We start from the raw sequence: 23,351 nt of genomic DNA, 5'->3' as shown, positions 1-23,351 counted from the left end.
CGAGACCAAGACATAAAGATGAAGACAAACCTAGAAAGATTGTATTTCATAAACCAAAGAAAATAAATATACAACTGACCCTATTCCATTCTTTGAACCTGAAATTGTGAACATGCCCAAGAGAGAAATAATTCACTAACAACATTTGGCAAGCCTCATGGTTATCAGAGCTGTAGGAAGTAGATTAGCAAGATGAGACTGTCCAAGCACAGGTCATTTAGCAAATAAGCAAGACAGACAGAAAAACAATTTTTTTAATTAGTAAGTAAGTGAAAGGTGAATGAGGGACAGAAAAACAATTTTTTTAAAAAAGGTAGAAATCCACTAGCTTTTGCACCACATACACTTAACTCTTATCCCTCTGAGCACACATAAAAATAATGAGGTTTCCTAGAATTTGTCCTGATACGCTTCTTAGTAAAAAAAAAATGAATCATAGGAGAGAATCCTTCTTACCAAAAAAATTATTTGTTAATTCAACAAATACCTACTGAGGATCTACTGTGTCCAGGCACTCAGTTACAACTGTAAAACAGAAAGACACAGTCTCTACTGGTCTGGGAGCTTTTAGACCAGTAGAGAACATGTGAGTCAGCAGGCAGTTCCAGGACAGTGTGGCATCATGGTAGAGATCACGCATGGGCTTGACCACACCAGGAAGGACACTTAATTTAGACATGGGCTTCCTTGAATGTGGACCACTCCAAATTGAGATCTAAAAAAAAAAAAGGTGTCTGGTAAGGGAAGTACCAAGTGTTGAGGGTAGGGGCAAGGTCCCAAGTGAAAGGAGACAGCATGTGTGAAGACCTGGGACAAAAGTGACCACAGAATATTAAAGATAGTTCACATTAGCTGGGACTTTAGGGCCCTGTCTCTTCTTCTCACAGGTGGGATTGGATTGTGGTTACAATTTTAAGGTTAATGCTAGCATTGGCTCACACCCCATAGATGGTGGGGCTTGGGGAGGGGAAGAGAGGGAGGGAAGACACAGTGGTGCTGAGAATTATGTTCTAAACAGCCATGCCTGGATGGGGTCCCTAAACCATATGTATTATAACTATGTCAATTTGTTCCAGTGTAAAATATCCTCTGAGAGGACCTGCTGATAGGTTTGGGCCTTTCCAAACAAATTTTCCATTTTAAATATACTAGGCAGGTGGGATGGAACAGAAAAGCAATGGGTTCTGGGAACTGGACCATGAGGAAAGAGCACTGTCCATGGCTCAGAAAGACCAGGTTCTACATATGGGTGCAGGCCCCTGGGCATTGTCGGATGTAGCACATACCACTCATTGATTCAAACATTTAGAGGTGTGTATATGCAGCATAAACTGTGCTAGGGGCTAGCAGCCTCAGCAGAAGATAAGGTCCTCACCGTCAGGGAACTCAGAATCTACATGGGGAGGCAAGAAAATATGAAGAAAATTGTACAACCTTGTGATCAATGCACGGCTAAAAAAAAAAAAAAAATAGAAAGCCACGGGAGTCCTCAGAAGGGACCCAAACCCAGGGAGGGGCAAAGTAGCCTGCCTAGAGAGGATGACGCTTGAGTGGAGTCCCCAAGGATGAGAACTTGAGGGAAGAAGCAGGGAAAGGGCACCCCCTGGCAGATGGAGATGTAGGCTTGAAGATACAGAGCAGTGGCAATTCAGATAGAAACAAGTTGATCAATTTGGCAAGTGTATAGAGTCAGGGTAGGAGTGGGAGGTAGAGGAGTTTCTGGTGTAACTAAGTGCCAGGCCATGAAGAATTCTGCAGGTCATGTGAAAGTATCTGTATAAAGTTGGGGAGGGAAAAGAGTCCAAGACAACTCCTGGGCCATGACTTGGATGACTAGAAGAATAGGGTCCCATTAAGCAACATGAAAAGCAGATTGAATGGGGAGCAAAGAACAGCTGGGTCATATTGAGTGTAAGGAGCCTGTTGGTAATCGAAGTAAAATACTATTAGAGATAGATCGACACACACATACAGACACACACACACACACACACACACACCCCGACCATTCTATAGGTCAGGACTGGAGGGAGATTTAGAAGTTATCTGCATATAGGAGATCATGCACAGTGAGAGTAAGTACAGTCAAGTATAATATGGAATGACCCTTTCCACTGCGTAGAGCAATTTGGAAGTTGTTAATGAATTTGGCAAGTGTGGATTCTATGGGACAGAGGGTCGTAGCTGAATAGCAGTGGTCAGTAAATGAATGTCAGGTGACACACAGAAGCCACAACGAACACACACAGGTCTTTTAAGAAGCAAGTCTGGGAAGGAGAGTGAGGCAGGTTTGTAGCTGGAGAAAAACTCCGAGTCAAGAGATATTTGGGGGGAGGGATGTTGGGAGGACTGAAAGAGAAAATGGACTGATCTCAGCTGCACATTGTCAAATGTCCCACAAACGTCCGTTACTTATTAACGCCGTCTCCCAGACACCCAGTAGCAGCCTGGTTTGAATGTCACAATGAGACACTGGCAACGGGGCAACTGTGTTGAAGAGAGAAGAATCTAGTAGCCTGAAAAGAAAAAGAAGAGACTAAAGACATTTGTTCTTTGTGACCTGCCTTTCTCCTGTCTCTGGTTTTCAGTTCATCTCTTTCCTGTAGGACCTTGATGTTTTTCTCTCTCTCTCTTCCTACTTGGACTCTCTTCAACACCTGACAGGCTTCACACTCCTTTCCTTTGTTATGACTAGACCGAAAAAGTGGTCTCTTCAAGGAAGTGATGAAAAGCTCCAGCATTCACAGAAATCACCAGAAACTGAAGACAATCCCATGTGAGAGTCTGAGAGTGAGAGAGAAAATCGAAGGGTGCAGGAAGGCGGAGTGGAAAAGGAGGGGAGACAGAGAGGAGGAGGGTGAGGAGAGGGGACAAGAACAGAAAATGAGAGGTAATTTTAAACTCGAGGCAGGAAGCGTAGGTGGGGATGGAATAAAGGGTAGGAAGGAAGGCGGAGGGGTAAGGAGAGGGACTAGGTCAGGTTATACTAAAGAAGCAGGTGGATTAAAAAATGTTTAAGAGGGGCGCCTGGGTGGCTCAGTCAGTTAAGCATCTGCCTTCAGCTCCGGTCGTGAATCCAGGGTCCTGGGATCGAGCCCCACATCCGGCTCTCTGCTCAGCAGGGAGCCTGCTTCCTTCCTCTCTGCCTGCCTCCTTCCTCTCTGCCTGCCTCTCTGCTACTTGTGCTCTTTCTCTGTCAAATAAATAAATAAAATCTTAAAAAAAAAAAAAAGAATGTGTTTAAGAAATACAGTTTTAGGGGCACCTGGGTAGCTCAGTCAGTTAAGCATCCTGCTCTTGGTTCAGCTCATGTTGTGATCTCAAGATCATGAGATTAAGTCCCAGGTCGGGCTCTGCACTCAGTGGGAAGTCTATGCTGGAGATTCTCTCCCCCGGCAACCTGCCATGTGCTTGTGGGCACGGATGGGCGGGCGTGTAAGTGTGCACATGCTCAGTCTCTCTCAAATAAAGATTACAGAAAAAAAGAGAAACGCAGTTGTATTCTACTCAGGTATTTTCTGCCTGATTACTCAACAAATGTGTATTGACTAGCTGTTCTGGGTCAGGCACTGTGTTTGGTGCCTGGCCGGAGCTGCAAGCAGGCATTCACGATGACGGATGGTAAAATCCACAACAGGGGCCGGCATGAGAGAACAACTCACCAATCCTGGTGGGGGCCACACACATCCCCTGAGAAGCCATCCATCCTCAGAGCTGAGGGATCCGTAGGAGGTAGCAGCCATGGAGTGTGAGCTTGGAGGGAAGGGCCCGGCAGAGTGACGGCACAGGGTGGTCTCAATGTCAGTGTGAGGAGGACCTGTTGAAAGCTGTAAAGCACAAGAGAATAGCACAGAAAGTAAACAGGGACCTGATGAAACAGGGTCCTTGGGACGGGTTGAGAATTCGGGACTTATGTTAAATCTGGAAGGCTTTTTTTTAAACATGAGAGTATCTTAACCACCTTTAACCTTTTAAAAAGATCCAGCTGAAGGGGGTTATTAAAAAACACATGGAGGCAAATATTGAACTTGGTTAATGATAATGATACACAAATTACTTAAGAGGAAGCATACTGAGATCTGTGATTTACTTGGAAGTGCATGATGGAAAAGCAGCCAAGTGGGTAACTAGAAGGCTGGAAGGCTGGCTGGATGTGAGACAATGAAAATACAATACAATGGGTAATGGTAAAATCAAAGTGATGGGGATACAGGTGTTTGTTGTAAAATTCTCTCAACTTTTCTTATGTTTGAAAATGTTGATAATAAAATACGGGGAAATTTAGATCATTCTGGCTGATTGTAGAACATTCTAGAAAGGGGAATAGGAGCCAGTGAGGAGGTGGTTGCAGTAACTAAGGCGAAAGGTAGTCATGGCCCCGGAAACTGGGGAGAGAAAGGGAGAGAAGAATTCAAATTCAAGAGCTACTTCAGAAGTTACGTCAACGACATGGTGATGGACTTGGTGATGGACCACAGTCACACTTGGTGACTGTGGCAGGAAGGCAGGCTAGGGATAAACAACAAACCAGGCCACAAACCAGTTAAGAGTTGAGCAAGGATGGCCAATAGATTTTGGGGTGAAAAGGAGGACTCCTAACACCCATGAAGAACTGAGTCATCAGTGTCCCCTTCAACTGGCCTCTGACCTCGGGTCCCCACCAGGAGATTCCTGACACAAATCCTTTGCCTTCTTAGTCTGCTCTGGAACTCGTGGGGGAACTCAGTGGGCCACAGCACCTCAGGAGCAAAGGGGAGAGTCAGCGGGGAGAGTCGGAGAGTGGATACTTCCCCTCTGGGGCTGGGCTGCTCCCACCCACCTCCCCCTCCCCTCAGCCCTCTCCCAGCGAGCTGCTGTAGCTCTGCCTGCTGCAGTTCAAGTGTTTTGTTTTCTCAGAAGGAAAGCGTCTGAGGTCAGCAGCTTCAAATGGCTTCTTCAACCCCAGCCAGCTTTAATTTATCAGCTTTCAGTTACAAAACAGATTTCTTGGGACGACTCAATCACAATAAAACAAAAACGAGTTTTCCTCCAGGCCTGCAAACTGCCTCTTCGCTAGAGCAGCTGTTGGCCTGATGGTTCTGGGAGAGGAATCCCTCCCACTCCCCCCAAACCTCCCACTCCCCCTACGGCCCAAGCCCAGCACCTGTGAGGAGTGTCATTTCAGCTCATTTCCTACCAGCCTTGTCCTAGATACTGTCAGCAAGCCCCTCCCTCTTCTTCCCTCCCTGTGAAGGAGGGTTATCAGAGGACCTGTTTTCCATTCCCATAATTACTTCTGGGCTTCACTGCTGGATTCTTGTTGCTGTCAGGCCCACAGCCTTGGGAGGCTTAGGAGCTTTGTGTTTGTGAGGACTTGAACAGGGCAGGCCTGCCTGCTCTTCCTGCCCCCAGGGATGCCCTTGGAGAAAGACCCATGCCACAGAAATGCAGGGACTGTGTGGTATCAGACCCTAAAAGGGGGGACTCCGAACTCTTACTTAAGGAGGCTGGGGCACCTGGGTAGCTCAGTCAGTAAAGCGTCTGCCTTGGTCAGGATCTTAGGGTCCTGGGATTGAGCTCTGCGTGGGACTCCTAGCTCAGAAGGGAGCGAGCCTACTTCTCTCTCTGCCCCTCCTCCCACTCATTCTCTCAATCTCTCTTTCTCTCAAATAAATCTTAAAAAAAAAAAAAAAAAAGGACACAAGAGGCTGGGCCAGTGATCATCACCACTCGCAAATAAAGCTAGACGCAGGCCTCCCGAAACACCACCTGACGGTGGCATTTGACTTTCTGAAAAACAGACCTCCCTGGAGACCCGGACGGAAGAGCATCTGCCTCTCAGTCTTGAAGGGAACCCACTCAGCTGGTCCTTGTGCATCAGATATGAAGCTCTGCCCCTGCCCCCACCTGAGCCTTGGGCTCCCCACAGTGAAATCAGAGAGGGCGTTCAGGCTCGGGGTCGTTTCTAGGGGTGAGTCAGAACCGGTGGCGAAGGTGCCAGCCCAGTGTCTGGGTCCTTCGTGGCGCTAGGCACATGGCGCTACGGAGAACTCCATTTTCCGCAGTGATGACCGACTCACGTCTCCACATCAGCCTCGTAGTTGAGCAACCCAGAGTGGGCTCTGTGTGCTTCAAGTATAAAAGTGCTCTTATTGTTTTAGTTTCCTGGCTACCGGTACCACTTCAGTCACTTGGGCTGCTTGTCCCTTGGAGAGGGGACTTGTTTTAGGAAACGCACAAGGGAGGGGCTCCTTTTCCAGAGTTCCTATCACCTTTGGGCCTCTCCCAAGAGTCCTGTTCGAGACTGCCAGCCTCTCTTGGTTGAGGACTTTCTTGTGAACACGTATACGGCCGAGGGCGCTGCAGAATACTTCACAGGACAAGGATCTCTGCATGCTCAGGGAGGCCGTTCAGTGGGCTTGCAGCGGGGCGGGGGCTTTCTTGGTTTTGTTGGATTGGGCTTTGGTCACACATTGAAAATCTTGTGTCTCCAAGGCCCTGTTTTATATGCAGGCACCAGCAGGAACCCTGTTGCCTGCAAGGTGACTAAGGTCGCTCACTGTCACTCAAGCCACTGGGTGGTGCCATCCCAGGTGTCTGAGCCCACAAAGGGCCAGGTGGAGCTGCAGGCAGAAGGAGGGCAGAAGGCAGGGACCCAGAGACAAAGGCTTCTCAGGATAAAGGAAAAGAATTAAAGCCAAAAGACTTACTCTGTGCCAGGCACAGAGTCCTGTGGAGTCCTGTGGAGTCCTTTCTGTGAATTTTCTCCTTCATTTCTTTCTCCCAGCCACCCCTATTACGAAACAGCCCTTTATACAGACAGGCAAACTTACAGAGAGTTGGCCACGTTCTCCAGGCCATCCGGCTGGCCAGGAGCAGGGCCAAGAACAAAAGTCAGTAGCTGACCAGAGCCCAGGAGCCTTCCTACTACCGGGTCTCTGCTTTTCTGAGAAAGTGAAAGCCTCCAGCTCCGAGCTCCGGGAGATGGATGCCATTTAAGGGGCGCCACCTGGAGCTCTGCGTCTGCACCTGGGCTGTGTGGAGGGGGCCATAAATGGGCAAGATGGCAGCCTCCCATCTCTGGAAGCAGGAGGGAGCAGCTCCCACTTTGAAAGTAAGTATGCAGAAAACACGAGAAGAGGCAGCATCTTTCCTCTGTTCCCCTGTTAAACCAGCTTCTTGAAAGATACTGCATGGTCACAGCTGTGCCTGACACTGGAGTGGGGGTAGTGGCAGATTGGGGAGGGGGAGGGGCTGGGGTCTCCATCCCCAGCCTGTGGGCTGCTCAAAACTCAGGTGAGGCCAGGGGTTTTCAGTTTCACTGTGATGGGCCACAGTGGCCTTCCTGCGAGCGCTGGGGGACTGTGGGAGCCAGGGGCTCCCTGGATGGGTAAGGCACTGGGCACTTGACACAGGGTGTTCTTCTGCCTTTCTTCTTTCAGTCTGTTGTTCCCCTCCCTTGCCTTACTACCCAGATCAGAGCTGGAAACACAGAGCTCAGCAAACCCCAAGAGGGGAAGCCGCCTCCTTGCTCCTGTGCTGAGGAGCGGGCTTCGGATGTGCAAGACAGGCACAGCTGAGTGGGCACGCTCCTGCTGGGTTTTTCTCCCCACCCCCAAAGTTCCTGCTCAGGAGGGTGGGAGTTGGGTTGGGTCCAGTGGAAGCAGAACCACCACTCCCAGGGGAGAGGGGTGGGTGGGGTAGGGGGGTGAAGGGGAGGACTCCTTTGGAGGGAATGGGTGGGGACCAGTGGCTTGGGGAGGGAGCCCTGCAGGGATGCGTCAGGGAGGCTGCAGTCTGGGCTGGCCATCAATGCCATAAGCACTGCACCTGGCCCACCACCTGGTCCCACTATGCCCTCTGCGCCCTGTAGAATCTGGTTACTGAGCATTTGCTCATCCGGGATCAAAGCTCTGAATTCCCAGCCCCTGTGTCTTGGCAGGGGGCTGGGGGGTGGAGGGGAGAGGTCTGCCTCCAACAGGGAGGGGCCAGGAAAAGTTCCCAGGCTGGAGCCATTCAACACTGACCCTCCCTCGACTTAGGCCTGGGCTCTTCCTGGGATTCCCTTTAGGTGTCCGTACATCACTGGGAGTGGGTGTCAAAACGCTAAAGTATGTCCTACCCGCCCTGACATTTTTTGATGCCACCGCCGATAGAGGTTCTAAGAGCAGCCAGAGGGTCATGGTCACTTGAGAGAGCCCTGACACTCAACCTCACTCCTTGGGATAGCCTGTCTGATCTCTCACCCAAGCAGGTGTGGTTCCTGTCTGCCATCGGCCATGGATCGGTCGTGGCTGCTCCTGTTAGGGCTGTGGACAGTTGCACCACCCACCTGGGCTGGGGACGAGCTGCTCAATGTCTGCATGAACACCAAACACCACAAGCGAGAGCCTGGCCCAGAAGACCAGCTCTACAAAGAGGTACAGAGGCCAGATGTTGCCTGGGGGTGGGAGGGGGGTTGCTTTGGCAGCTCAGGGAAGGGACGTAAATGCCACAATGGTTTCTGAACCACCAACAGCCCTATCTCATGTGGTTCCTTATGCTGGTATTGGGGCCTGAGCCACTGGAGGGACACTATGGCCTTTTGAGATCATAACTGTTGAGTGCTTCAAAATTCCCATCTCTGAGCTTCTGGGTCACTTGGGGAACAGGGCCAGGTGGTGATCCAGGAGGCTCAGCACTGGTTTGGCATAAATGCAAACCAGGTCCTCCTCCTCTAGCCTCCCTACCAATAGGCAGGGTAAGACCTAGGACTCCGGCAACCCCTCCCCAAGCCCTAAAGGCAATTGATGGGGGGCAGGGTGGAGTTGTGGAACTGGCATTTCCCTGGGAGCTCTTCTCAGGGCTCCACATCCCCCTGGGGGTTCGTGGGGCTCCTTAGCGGCCCCTCAGGAGGTGACCGTCTGCAAGTCCAGTCTCTAGAGGACTGCAGCAGCCTGCACCATGGAGATCAGCGTGCTGGGGCCCTTTGGCTGTGAATTTCCACTTTTCTTCTATATGGGTGCTGCCGACTTGAAGCCATCCCCTTTGCCCAGGCCCTCCTCCTTCTCCCATGTCTTACCAACCCCCATGCCTTTTCCTTCTTCTTTGGCCTTCAGTGCAACCCCTGGCGAGGCAATGCGTGCTGCAGGGTAGACACCAGCCTGAACACCCACCTAGACATGCCCTTGCTCTACAACTTCAGCTTGCACCACTGTGGGGTGATGCTGCCAGACTGCGAGAAGCACTTCCTCCAGGCCATCTGCTTATACCAGTGCTCCCCAAACCTGGGGCCTTGGATCCAGAAGGTCAGGAGGCTGGGGCAGGGGCAGGCAGGAGGCAGGTCCACGCAGTGTGCTGTTACTGAGGACCTGAGCCCCACACTGCTAGCAGCGCAGGCCGTGCTGTCCCCCTACAGGCAGCGCAGTCAGAGGCCGGGTTGGGACAAAAGCTGGAGAGGCAGCTTCCTCAGGCCATGCTACTAGCATTCTTGTCACCTGCCATGCCTGTATCCAGCTGGACTCGGGCGGGCCAGGCGAGCGAATTCTGGAGGTGCCCCTGTGCCGAGAGGACTGTGAGCAGTGGTGGGAAGACTGCCGCACGTCTTACACTTGCAAAGCCGACTGGCATGGCTGGGACCGGACTGAGGGTAAGTGTCGCTTGCTCAGCAGCGCCACACCCCCCCCCCCCCCCGCCCCCGCAGGGCAAGCGCAAGCCCCCTCTGCTCCCCAGGGGTGAAGAATGGGGGGGATGGGGAGGGGAGGGGGAGCTAAGGGTGTGCCTCCATCCCGCCACAGGCAAGAACCTCTGCCCTGCACAGGCCTTCTGCCACCCTTTCCCCCATTACTTCCCCACCCCGGTTGACCTGTGTGAGAAGATTTGGAGTCACTCCTTCAAGGCGAGCCCTGAGCACCGGAACAGCGGGCAGTGCCTGCAGAAGTGGTTTGAGCCTGCTCAGGGCAACCCCAATGTGGCCGTGGTCCGCCTCTTTGCCAGCACAGCCCCGTCCCGGGACCACCCCTGCAAGCTCCTGGCCTTCTCTCTGCTCCCGGCGTTCCTATCCCCAGAGCCCCTTCTTCTCCCACCCACATTCCTCCTCTCTTGGGTCCTTCCTGTAAATAGAGCAGCACAGGCTGGGGGCCGGAGACACTGAGGCTTCAGAAGCGGGTGCCCGAGCACCGAACATTCAGTTCTAGCCGCCCCCGCCCCCCACCATCCCACTCTGCTCTTGTTCTGTCTTCCACTGCCTAGAAAGCAGCAGAGGCCGGAAGCGCCTACGTGGCCTTCTCCCTTTGCCTTGACCGGGCCTCTGCGGACTCCAGTGTGGGGCTCCAGGCCCTTCTCGTCCAGGGTGTGCCCACCTTCTGCCAGGACAGAGCTGGCCGTCACCACCCTCCCTGGCCTCCTGTCCCACCAGGGGGCCTCCAATAAAACTGTACTTGACCTTCCCCCTCCGTGTGACCCACTCAGTCCTAGCCCTACTGTCGGGGAGCCAGTCCGCCTGCTGCACTGACGTCTCAGAGTTGGCTGCGACCTAACTCCTAACAATTAGCTTCTTCACGTGTGCCAGGTCCTCTCCTTCCCTCCTCAGAACTCCTCCTGGGGGGAAGACTTTCCACACCCACTCCCCCCAGCCCCCATAAGCCCTGTGCCATACAGAAGACGCAAAGCTAGGGTAAGGACCACCCAGACCACTGGTTTTATCTTGGATACAGGATTAAGTCCCCTCAATGCTTGAGGCATTTCCTTCTTCCTTCTTCTTTCTTCTTTCTTCTTCTTTCTTCTTTCTTCTTTCTTCTTTCTTCTTTTTCTTCTTCTTCTTCTTCTTCCTTCTTCTTCTTCTTTCTTCTTCTCCTTCTTCTTTCTTCTTCTCCTTCTTCCTTCTTCTCCTTCTTCTTTTTTCTTCTTCTTCTTTTTTCTTTTTTTTTTTCCCAGATTTTATTTGAGAGGTCAAGCGGTGAGAGAGCACTTGATTGGAGGGGGTGGGGGAGGAGAAGCAAACTTCCGGCGGCTGGATCCTAGGACTCTGGGATCCTAACCAAAGCCGAAGGTGGACGCTTAACTGAGGGAGCATCCCAGCTGCCATTTCCTACTCTTTTAACCCCAGATTCACAACACACAGCTCAGGAATTCTGGAAGCCAGGGCTCTATTCCAGTTTTACTGCTTTCTATAGGACTTTTGGCAAGTCCAAAAGGGACTTTTGGGTGGCTCCCCCCCCCCCCCCACCAAGAGGCGTGATGGAGTTGGACTTCATGATTTCTTAACTTACAAAAAGAAAAAGGGAAAAGCCAATGCCACTGTTTGTTGGGCTACAGTCTGTGCTTCTCAGGCAGTGCCACACCATAAAGAACAAGACAGAAGTCAGAACTGAACCAGAGAAGAGGCACTGGGACAGCCTTCACGCCCCTTCTGTAAGTGGCGTGGGAGCCAATCCACCCACCCGGAATGTTCCAGAACCAGAAGCCCAGCAGCTTCTCAGCATAGATGGCCCCTTCCCTATAACCTTGCCATTGACAAAGAGGGTTTCTAATATGTCCGCCCCCGAGGTAGTTGGCTTTTCTGACACTCATTCTCACCAGACACCAGTAAGACTTGCTCGTCATTAAAGTCTATCTCCAACCCTCCAGCCTCCCCCTGAATGTGCTCCTTCCTGAACAGACACAGCTCGGGCACTCGGGCTCTCAAACCAGTGAGGACAGTCCTCCTAAGTGAGGTGCTCAGAGTCTGGAGTAGGAGACTGGCACTAGCAGGGGACACAAAGCACTTTGCTGGAAGCCTGAGAGAACAGGGACTGGGCTGGGGATCCTCACAAAGGGGGTGATGCCTGAGCCCACTGAAGAGAGATCCTTTCATTAAGCACAGAACCAACAACAAAAAAAGGCTAATCAAAAACCAGCCAGTCCCTAAGGCCCTGGTGATCTGAAACAGGAACTTTACCTACTCTTAAGTGAATCAAGAAATTGTGGCTTCAAAAATACATATAGGTAAAATTTCTTAAGAATTAAGGACTTGGCTTTTCTCTATCTTCACTTAATAAACTATCACTTTACTAAAAAAAAAGAATTAAGGACTTGAATGAAGTGTCTGAGGATATGCGTGTGGTTCTAAAGCTGAGAGTTAAATGACTTTTTTTAAAGTATTTTTAGATAAAAATATAAAATTAATCAAAGTAAGGTTAACACTGAGATAGCCCAAACAAGACCAGTTCTGGGAGCCCTAGTGACTGCTACTGTTTATTGATCATTTACTCCGTGCCTGCGGCTCTGCTAAGCTCCTAACATGCATTAGCTGATCCTTCCAAAAGCCTTGAGAGTCACCCTTACACCTGCCTTTCAAGTTAAGTCAGATATGTGGATTTGAAATCAGGTAGGTCTGACCCCACAATCCCAGCTCATGAGGCTTCCACAGAACACCCTGGCAAGTGGGACTGGGGCAAATGTTGGGAGAGAGGACAGGCTTATGGCCGGCCATGGTCAGGAAAGAAACCAAGTTTTCTCCCTGTCTGTGGTTAGAGGAGTGATGTTTTTCAGTAGTGGAATAGAATTGTTAGATTTGCAGTTGAGTGATTTGTTTCAAGCAGAGAGATCCATACATATGGCTATAACTTGTAGGTCAAAACCCCCCTAACACAGAACAACAGAGCCCCAGCCAGTCAGCCCCTTAGCTCCAGGGCTACCCGCTTCGAACCACTTCTGGATTTAGCTATGAAAAAGTTACAAGGGGTGCCTGAGTGGCTCAGTGGGTTAAAGGCTCTGCCTTCGGCTCAGGTCCTGGGATTGAGCCCCACATCAGGCTCACTGCTCCCCAGGGGGCCTGCTTCTCCCTCTCTCTCTGCCTGCCTCTCTGCCTGCTTGTGATCTCTGTCAAATAAATAAATAAAATCGTTTAAAAAAATAAATTTTTAAAAAAGTTACAAAAGGTGGCTTATCTTTTCTGCCACACAGATCACCTTTTCGCTCTCTATTCTGTTACTTTCTTAATCTTCTGATCTCTCTAATTTTGGCAATCCATTTTTAATTTCCAGGCGATTTTTTTTTTTAATTCCCTTGGTCTTCACAACCTGCTGTTTTGGTTTTATGGCTGTTATTTATTCTCAAATCCCATTGAGGATCTAATTAGAATTTTTTTAAGTCTTTTCTTCTAGTGTCTGAATGACCTATTTCCTCCAAGGGCAATCTGTTCTCTTTATCTTCATCATCCCCCGTGTGCCGCTAGTTTTCTCTGCGTCTGGTGACCTTGGTTGCGTATCCACATCCAAGAATGATGAGCTGTTTTGGTTTTTTTCTAGCTGGTATAAGTTTTCTAGGGTAGTGTCTGAGGATCTTTCTCCTACTAGCAAAGCTGATGGGGAGTTCTGGGTATAGGGGGGAAGGCTTGTTGGCTAGAGGACAGCTCCTGAGTGTGGAAGTAAATGAGAATAAGCAAAGGCTATTAGGTCAGAGCTTACTGTAACATGGAAGTCAGCCACCATCACTTGGGTTTTGACAGAGACTCAAAAGTAGATAGAGAAGGTTTTAAAGCTTCAGATATGCCCTATCTGAGGCTGTTGGCATGGGGAAGCCATAGGCAGGCTAACTAGAAGAGGGGCATCCTATGTGATTGGTTAGAAATGTGTACTTGGCTTTCTCTGATTGATCCTCAGTTGGAAGCAAGGACAAAAGTTAGGGAAGCTGTCACTCAATCAAGTCCTGACTGTTTGGGACCAATTGCTAAAGGGGTGATTGTTTGGCTTCCTGGGCTCGTGGTTAAAATAGTGCTCCAGGCTCCCGTAAATCTGATTTAGATAGCAGTTGGCTTTCTGGGTTGATTACTGCAGAAAATTGATTAAAACTACTTTTATATACACCCAGCCATCTTCCACTTGTATGTGCAGTCTTGCAAGACAGAGTTGGCGGGAGCTATATGGACAGCGGACCCCTCAAATACTGGAATAAAGATGGCTCTCCTTGGGATGCCACACCATAAATTTCACCATACACGAAGCTTCAGCACTATCTAGGATTTGACTTTTTGGAGAAGACCCCATCTGGGGGTTAAAATTGGGTTACCCGAGCTCCAGATTTGGGTAGAAGACATGGGGGTGATCATGTATAGACTTCCTCTCTCTGCCCCTCATGCCTGCCAATGCTGAACCCAGAGCCTCTCAGAGGTTCTGCCCGGAAGATGAGCTCCTCCTTCACTGAAGCTGCCTCTTCCACTTCTTGTGGACACCCTGTTCCCTTTGGTGGGCTTCCATATGCTATCTTCTAAATATTTATTGAAATCTCTTATTCATTGGTGATTTCCTTCATACTCTTTCATAAAGGAACACTGAGAAATAATATTTTGGTGAGATCCCAGTAATTCACTCTATCTTCTGTAAGCAGAAACTGCAGGTTTAAAAAAAGATCTCATCGTATAAAGAAAAGATTACAAGGGGGCCAAACTGGAGACAAAGAGGTTGAGGTCAATGTATAGGATGAAATGTGCAGGAGGGGAATGACATAAGAAATGCAGTGGTAGGAACTTCATTGTGAGTAAAGCTCTAGGAGGCATTAAGTTAGACTACAGGAGAGACTGTAAGCCAGAATGTGGCAGACTCAGAAACTATTAGGAAGATTTTAGGAAATTTGGACATCCTTGTATACACAGTGCCACTAAATACATAGAAGATGAAATGTGGGGAAGAGAGAATGATCACAAAGGAAGCAACAGCTTGGATAACTCAATTCTGATGCTCCCATTAGTAAGAGTTGTTTTCCCTAGCCTAGATTGTACCAGGCAGGTCTTGAGTAGAGGGCATTCCTTCCACTGGATGCAACCCATTGACTTTTCCACTATGGGACCATCAAACCCTGTTCAAGTCCTTTCTCAGAGAACGCTGGGAAGCTCTGGGTAGCAGGTGAAAAACGAAAACATGTATGCTTCCCTTGTTTTAAGATTCTTTTTTGAGGGGCGCCTGGGTGGCTCAGTGGTTAAGCCGCTGCCTTCGGCTCAGGTCATGATCCCAGGGTCCTAGGATCGAGCCCCGCATCGGGCTCTCTGCTCAGCAGAGAGCCTGCTTCCTCCTCTCTCTCTCTGCCTGCCTCTCTGCCTACTTACGATCTCTGTCAAATAAATAAATAAAATCTTTAAAAAAAAAAAAAAGATTCTTTTTTGAGTAAGTTTCCTCAGTAAGTCTTCATATCAAAGTGGGAAAGTCATGGTGGCCTGACATGCATGCACTGGGATCTTGTTCCCAGACCAGCGTCTGCTACCAGAAAATGGAATGCTGAGAAGTCGCCCCTTCCATTCCTCCTCCACCATGTCCCTGCCCACTCATTTCCCCCCACCCCATCCCCACTGACCCCCTCCAAAATAATGACTACTTCCTTTAGATATTTCCTGTTGTCCCATGGGTTTTGTATGGGGAGGGGGATGGAACACACAGATTTGGAGATTATTCTGGTGTCCAAAGCAGATGTCTTTCACACCAGATCATATTCCCTAGCTCTAAGCCTTGAGACAGTTGAGTGTCCAGTGTCTTCTTATATCCCAAAGGGGCAATATTCCTGCCAACAAAACCAATCACTTGATTTCATTGTCCATCTTTCCTTCTGTTCTGCTTACATCCATCCTCAGATTTACCCTCCCACAGAACCAGAAACCACTTTTAGTATGAACCAAATGAACCAAAAAGAAAAACCTGAAAGAAGACAGAGGATTTCCCAGAAATGAGAGGCTGACCGTAGGCTTAGAGATGCTGGTCAGATGTCAGCATAGAGCTGTTTATCAAACAATTGGCTTGGGGTACATTAAGAGAGGTCAGAGCTAGGGATAAGAATTATGGAATCACTTCTCTGGAAGTGTTATTTGAAGCTGTGAAGTAGACATGTTTTCTAAGAAAAATGTACAGAGGAAAACAAAAAGCTTGTGGAAAATCCCTAACTTACAGTTTGGAGAGGACAGGGGAAATGAAGCAAGTCAAGATGCAGGAAAGCAGAAGCTAGGGGTAGAAGAGAAATGAAAAGTATCCCTCTGTATCTCAGAGGGATAACATCAAATCCTGACTTGCCATCCATATGTTAATTTACAAAAACTATTGAGTTATTACTCTATGCTAGACACTGTGTTGGTCCTGGGGCTTGAGGGACAGAGTATACAATGAACAATGACTAGACTGTATATAAAAAATAGGACTCTGCCCCATAACCTGTAAAAATCAGCCCCAGAATTCAGCTACTGCTTGTGGGAACCAGTCCAAGAAGTCAAACTACAATCCGTAATATCCAGTTCAGGAAGCCAAACAAAACAAAACAAAACAAAAAAAACCCTCTAATCATTAGCCCCCAATGGCCAGGACTTGATTAATTACTGACAACTTCTCTATTTTTGGCCCCTGTTTCCAACTTAGGACCAATTGGAGAAAGCCAAATATGCATCCATAACCAATCTCATGCAATAGCTCATTTCTGCTTAGTCACCTAAGCTTCCCCATGTTAACAGCATCAAATCAGTGCATACCCTAATCCTTCTTCCACTCTTCTGCCTGCCTTTGAGTCTCTGCCAAAATTCAAGTGATGGTGACTAACACCCTTGCAAATTAGTCTTTGCTTGTTCTCATCTGGTTGGTCTTCATTATTTTCACAGATAAAATAGTGAGTTAGGCAAACCTGATTCCCGTCCTCAGGGAACTTAGATAGTAATGAGGAATACATTAAAAATATGAGTAGGGGCGCCTGGGTGGCTCAGTGGGTTAAAACCTCTGCCTTCAGCATTGGGCTCTGTACTCAACAGGGACCCTGCTTCCCCTTCTCTCTCTCTGCCTGCCTCTCTGCCTACTTGTGATCTCTGTCTGTCAAATAAATAAATAAAATCTTTTTTAAAAATATGAGTAAACAATAATAAATAAATAAATAAATACAAATGAGACCATTGTTTTGAAGGAAGGATATATGGGACACGAGAGGATTGGGGAAGGTGGCTAATCTGGATGAGAGAGAGATTTTAAAGGAGGAGGAAGCTTAGGAAACATTTTGAGGAATGAGGGGCATGTTTGTAGGATAAATGAGGTTTGTAGGATAAAAGTGTTATTGGAGGTAAAGTTAAAAGACAGCTGAAGAGTTGAGCGAATGAGTTTAAGGGAGTGTGGGCTATCCATGGCGTAAACACAAAGATTGACCTTGGTGAGGAGGTGGGACAAGGAGAAGAGAAAAGAATATGAAAAGGTTATTTCAAATTAAAATACTTCAAATATAAACCACTGACTAATTACGTTAAGATTTTACTGTCTGCTAGGAGTTTAGATATCCGGACTACGGGCCTAGAGGGAGCGTTCTGGCCAAAACATTAAGCCTGGGCAGCTGCTCCTCGTAACCAGTTTTTGAAATTCACAGCCCAGGCAGTTTGTCTGTTTTAGCCATATGGTTAGTGTAAATTTTCCAGGGGATTAATATCTACCCAAGGGTGAGATTCAAAAAACTGAAACAGGATTATTTCAGGGTCAGGACATTTTATGAATAGAGTGGCTAAGAGTTAGTGCGAGCAATGAAAAATCAAAAACTTTAAATTCATCCTGGCCTTTTCCAAGCTCTGCATGTATCTGCAGAGACAGGGGTTATAGTCCTGATCCCAGAACAGCCTCTGACTGTGAAGCTGCTGGTCTCAGGTCCTTTGATTCCTGCTTCACAGAGGAAAAATCTAGAATTTAACAGGCTCTCATTACTTCTAATCAAAAGTGAGCTTTGGAAGGAAGGAGTCGTTTTCCTAGCAGCGGATCCTGGCATCTTAGCAGAGAGCTCCAACAAACCAGATTGTAGATGGGAACAATGAGGAAGAGCCCATTTCTCATCAATGGCTAGGTTTAGAGTTTATCCTTCATGGACATAAGCCAAACATGGGAGTTTTCTTGCCCTCCAAGAGCATCAAAATAGCCATACCAAGACATTAATAATATAGGTTTCTATGTTTTCATTATTAAGTAAGAGGTAGAACATCACCCAGTTCTTGACCCATTTCCTAGCCTTGGTCCCTCCAGGGAGATTCAGAGGTGGGGGTGGAAATATTTGTCTTGCACATGACTTAATTTTTAAAAGTAACTGACAAATTGATGGTGTGTAAAAGTAATGAGTGAGATGGAAATTGGGGTGAATATTTTCATAATTTTGGTGAGAAGAAATTTCTCAAGCCAAGAGCTACAAAGTAAAGGATTAATAGTTACTATTATTTTTAAAAGGCACAATAGAAAGGAAAGGGAAAGGTATTTTTAAAAACATCATAAACAAAGGTAAAAGACAAATGAAAAAAGAGGGAAATATCTACAACCCACACACATATACATAGATGTTAATATTTTTAATGTAAGAGTTTTTAAGAATCAATATGGGATGCCTGGGTGGCTGAGGGGTTAAGCCAACTGACTCCTGATTTCAGCTCAGGCTGTGATGTCAGGGTCATGAGATTGAGCCCCACACTCATCACAGAGTCTGCTTGAAATCCTCTCCCTCTGCCCCTCCCCCACTCATGCACTCTCTCTATCTCAAGTAAATAAATCTTTTTTAAAAATCCATTTAAAATATGACTACTCCAATTGAAATATGTGCAAATGATTTGTATAAGTAATTCATGTAGGATAAAATCTAAACTCCTTACTTGGACCTTACAGGTCCCATGGATCTCCCACTGCCTGCTTCTCTGACCTCAGCTCCTAAGACTTTCTCTCCTGCTTACTGCGTGTTCTCTAGTCGCATGGGTTTCCTTCCTTCAGGTCTTCAAATAGATTAAACTCCTTCCTGCCTCAGAAAAATTGCACTTGCTGTTTCCTATTCCTCTGATGTTTTTGCCCCATATCTTTGAATACCTAGACCTTTCTCATAATTGGGTATTAGTTCAAATATCACATCTTCGGAGAAGCCTTCTGCAATTACCCAATATATACTTCCTCATATCATCTTAGTCCTTCTTTTTTTTTTTTTTTAAAGATTTTATTTATTTATTTATTTATGAGAGAGAGCGAGAGCGCACAAGCAGGGGGCATATCAGGCAGAGGGAAAGCAGACTCCCTGCTGAGCAAGGAACCGGATGGGACCCTGGGATCATGACCTGAGCAGAAGGCAGACGCTTCACCGACTGAGACACCCAGGTGTCCCTCATCTTAGTCTTTTATAGATTGAATCACCATCTGAAATTGTGTGTGTGTGTGTGTGTGTGTGTGTGTGTGTGTGTTTTCCTTCTCCCACTCCCATTTGAAGGCCAGCGAGAGCCCCCTGGCTCTTAATAATTGCAGTATTCCTGGCATATAGAATGTTTCCTGGTTCACAGCAGGAGCTAAAATGACGAAACAAATTGATGAAGAAAAATAAGAACACATGATCAACTAACATGAACAAAGGTTTGATTCCATAGGTAACCAAAGAAATGCAAATTAAAAATTCAGCACTTTTAAAAACCATTTAGATTGACGATAATGAAAAAGAATATCAAACTGCCTACTGGTGGGAATGTAAGCTGGTTGACATTTTATGAATGATAAATTGGCAAGACCCACCAAAATTTAAATTTTCAAATCTTTTTGAGCCACAATTCTGTGTTTATGAAGAGTCCTAAGAAAAGGTCATTTCTGCTTCTAACCCAAATGATAACTCTGTAGATACATCCAAGAAGCTCAATGAATCTCCAGCACAAGAAACATAGAGATAGCACCAAAACAGATCATAATAACGTTGCTGAAAATCTTGAATAAGGGGGAAATCTTAGAAGTAGCCAGAGAAATAAAAGATTAAATATATTCAGAGGAACAAAATTAAGAGTGACAGCATATTTGTTATGGTAAGCAAGTGAGATGATAGTGGAGCAACATCTTCAAAGTGCTTAAGAAGGGGCACCTGTGTGGCTCAGTGGGTTGGGCCTCTGCTTTCAGCTCAGGTCATGGTCCTGGGGTCCTAGGATAGAGCCCCACGTCGGGCTCTCTGCTCAGCGGAGAGCCTGCTTCCCTTCCTCTCTCTCTGCCTGCCTCTCAGCCTACTTGTGATCTCTTTCTGTCAAATAAATAAATAAAATCTTTATAAAACAGAAAAAAAAACCAACAAAGTGCTTAAGAAGAGTGTCCATCTACAATGCTATATCTGGAAAAGGTATTTGTTTGGGGCTGAAGTGTGCCTCCAATTTGTATGTTGAAACCCTAGCCCCCTACTAGCTCAGAATGTCACCGTATTTGGAGGTAGGGTTTTTAAGAGGTAAATAAGATAAAATAAGGTCATATGTGTGGGCCCTAATCCAAAATGACTGGTGTCCTTATAATAAAAGAGAAAGATGTAAGGACCTATTTAGCCAGAGTGACCCCATCTTGGTTTTAAAAGCCATTTTGTAGTTTGTGCAATAAACTTAAATTGACTCCCCCCCCCCCCCCCCGAGAAACTTACTTAGAAGCAAGTCTGGGAAACCAGTAAAATGTAATTGGCTAGTTCCTGATAACAGAGCCGAGAATACAAGGACGAGTCAGGCCAGATAGAGACATCTAATCAGTACAAAGTACTGTTTGTAACAGTGAGAAGGTCTTGCCCAAACCTAAATCACTCCATCTTGGGAAGGACGACAATCTTATTATTCACACTGAATATGTTAACTGCCTACGCCTTCCCAAAAAGTACTGTTTTTAACGGTTCCTGGTATGGGGTAATCTTAAATAACAAGTCACCAGACCGGATGGAACTAAGGCCAATCAGCAAGAGACACACAAACCCAGTGGGTTGAGATACCAAGATATGGGTGCAGTTTCACCCAATAAAAGGTAGCCTGTAAGATTGGGAGGGGTCGCTCTCTTCAGAGATGGCCCTGGCCGGTCAGTCTGACTTCTAATGCTTAGCATAGAATAGAGCTTTGCATAACTTTAACTTTGTTTCAGTCTCATTCCCCTAGCCAATCAGTCTGACTTCTAATATGTGGCATAAAATAAAGCTTTCAATAACTTTCACTTTGTCTCAGTCTCGTTTCGTTTAATAACAGACCTAACAAAAGACACAGCTGTAGTGTGAGAGATAACCACGAGGATGCAGTGAGAAGGCAGCCATCTACAAGTCAAAGAAGGAGGCTTCAGAAGAAACCTCACCTGTCAATACCTTGATTTCAAACTTCAGGGGAAATAAATTTCTGTTGTTTGTTTAAGAAATCTAGTCTGGGTATTTTGTTATGGTAGCCCTAGAAAATTAATATGATATATTTTAAAAGTGAAGACAAAAATACCTTTTTTAAAAAAAATTTTTTTAGAAAATCTTTAAGTATTTGTTGCTAGGAGACCCACACAGTAAGAAATGTTAAATAGGCGGGAAAAAAAAAAATGATAGATCAAAATACAGACACTGGAAAGATTAATTAAATGAGTATATAGGTAAAAGCTTTAAAATTTATTTAAATCTCTTTAGAATATTATATTATGTGGTAAGGGAGAAATGGCAGTATGTTATTGTAAAGTTCTTAAACCATAGTGAAGTGACAGAATATGACTTTACTGGTTCTGGACCCAATTTCAATGTGTATGTGTGGAGTTTTCCCCATATCACCAAGAACTTCTCCAACACCAGCTGGATGTCCTATAATTCAACTCAATTTTCACACTATCTACATGGAGAAAATGTCGGATCCCAAAGGTAAAAGGTTCAGTCCTATAAAACTGCCCCCTAACACACACACACACACACACACATGCACAGTTCAGATGCCATTCACAAGCCCAGGTTATCACCTGCACTTCTGTTGAACTGGCCATAGATTGGAGATTCCAATTACTCCTTCCTTCAGTTCAATTAATATGGTAGAGTGGCTCACAGAATTCAGAGAAATATTTACATACCAGATTACCAGTTGATTATAAAAGGATATAACTTAGGAACAGCCTGATGGAAAAGATGAAATAGGCAAGGTATGGGGAAGAGGTGAAGAGTTTCCATGCCCTTTCCAGGCACACCACTCTCCCTGAATCTCTACATGTTCACCAACCTGGAAACTCTCCAAACCTTTTTTTTTTTTTTTAATTGGAGGTTTCATAACATAGGCATGATTGATTGACTCATTGGCTATTGGTGACTTAATTCAAATGCCAGTCTTTCTCCTCTCTGTAGAGGTAGGGAGGTAAAACTGAAAGTTCCAATCATCTAATCACATGGGTGACTCCATTGGTAACCAGCTCTTATTCTTCCATTTCAGGGCTTTCCAAAAGTCAACCCTATTAACATAACAAAAGACACCTTTATCACTCTCATTACTTAGGAAATTCAAAGGCTTTTAGGAGCTCTGTGCCAGAAATGAGGATGAGGCCAACTATCTATATTTTTTATTGAACAATCACAATATCAAAGACTTGAAGGTAAGCTGGGATAAGTTCAATATATATAATATACACACTATACTAAAATAACACAAAACAGTTATAGTTATTTATAAAATAAATGAAAATGGTGTCATAAAAATAATCCAAAATAAAGGCACACAGAGGGAAAAAAAAAAAAACAGTATAGAAGGAACAAATACAAAACACTTAGTAAGATGAGAGACTTAAATGTCATCATATCACTAATCACATTAAATGATTAAACACTCCAATTCAAAACTAGTGATTGTCAGCTTTGATTTAAAAAAAGAGAAAGAGGAAGACCTAACCAAATCTTGCCTGTAAGAAATGCACTTTAAATGTAAGCACATAGGGCACCTGGGTGGCTCAGTGGGTTAAAGCCTCTGCCTTAGCTCAGGTCATGGTCCCAGAGTCCTGGGATGGAGCCCCACATCAGGTCTCTGCTCCGCGGGGAGCCTGCTCCCTCCTCTCTCTCAGCCTGCCTCTCTGCCTACTTGTGATCTCTGTCCAATAAATAAATAAAACCTTAAAAAAATAAAAAAAATAAATGTAAGCACACAAATGAATAAAAAGTAAGAGAAATATCGTGTTAACACCACTCAAAAGAAATCTGTATTAACTTAATTTTTGTATTACTATCAGATAAAGTAAATTTCACAGCAAAGTATTACCAGGGACAAAGGACTTAATTTTATAATGATAAAGGGTTAATCCATCAGGAGGACATAACAACCAATACAAATGCTTATATACAGAATGACAGAGCTATAAAATACATTAAGCAAAAGCTGATAGAATTGTAAGTAGACAAATTCATAACCTTAGTCAAAGATATCAATCCCTATCTCAATGATTATTAAAACATGTAGACAGAAAATGAATAAAAATGTAGACGACTTGAATAAAAATCAACCAGCTTGACCTAATTGACATTTTTAGAACACTCTACCCATGAACAGAAGAATATCTATTTTTCAAGTGTATATGGTATGTTTATGAATATAGACTATATTCTGGGCCAAAGGGCAAGTTTCATTATTTAAAAGGATTAAAGTAAAAGCAAGCTTATTCTTGGACCACAATAGAATT

The 23,351-nt window shown here is 46.0% G+C and overlaps 2 protein-coding genes across 9 annotated transcripts in view; one reads left to right on the top strand and one right to left on the bottom strand.

Moving 5' to 3' along the window:
- The window catches only part of LOC309841200 (uncharacterized protein), a 61,362-nt gene that overhangs the window by 12,332 nt on the left and 25,679 nt on the right, over window positions 1-23,351 (bottom strand). The window contains exon 3 of the mRNA XM_082684131.1: window positions 3,663-3,827. Coding sequence (XP_082540257.1) covers window positions 3,663-3,827 — 165 coding nt within the window. The remainder of the gene's footprint in view (window positions 1-3,662; window positions 3,828-23,351) is intronic.
- IZUMO1R (IZUMO1 receptor, JUNO) lies at window positions 6,789-10,726 on the top strand. Of its 8 annotated transcripts, none has more exons than XM_082682705.1 (6): window positions 6,789-7,093; window positions 7,455-7,549; window positions 8,234-8,399; window positions 9,078-9,266; window positions 9,377-9,607; window positions 9,779-10,726. In XM_082682705.1, the coding sequence occupies exons 1-6, from the start codon at window positions 7,034-7,036 to the stop codon at window positions 10,109-10,111; spliced, it is 1,074 nt and encodes a 357-aa protein (XP_082538831.1). In that variant the 5' UTR covers window positions 6,789-7,033; the 3' UTR covers window positions 10,112-10,726. The 8 variants fall into 8 exon arrangements, with proteins under 8 accessions (XP_082538831.1, XP_082538832.1, XP_082538833.1 ...); XM_082682706.1 differs by having other exon boundaries at window positions 6,792-7,093; window positions 9,756-10,726; XM_082682707.1 differs by having other exon boundaries at window positions 6,804-7,093; window positions 9,475-9,607; window positions 9,756-10,726.

The sequence above is a fragment of the Mustela nivalis genome, assembly GCF_964662115.1.
Source record: "Mustela nivalis genome assembly, chromosome: 9".
NCBI classification, from domain to species: domain Eukaryota; kingdom Metazoa; phylum Chordata; class Mammalia; order Carnivora; family Mustelidae; genus Mustela; species Mustela nivalis.
This window is presented reverse-complemented; position numbering and strand designations above follow the sequence as displayed.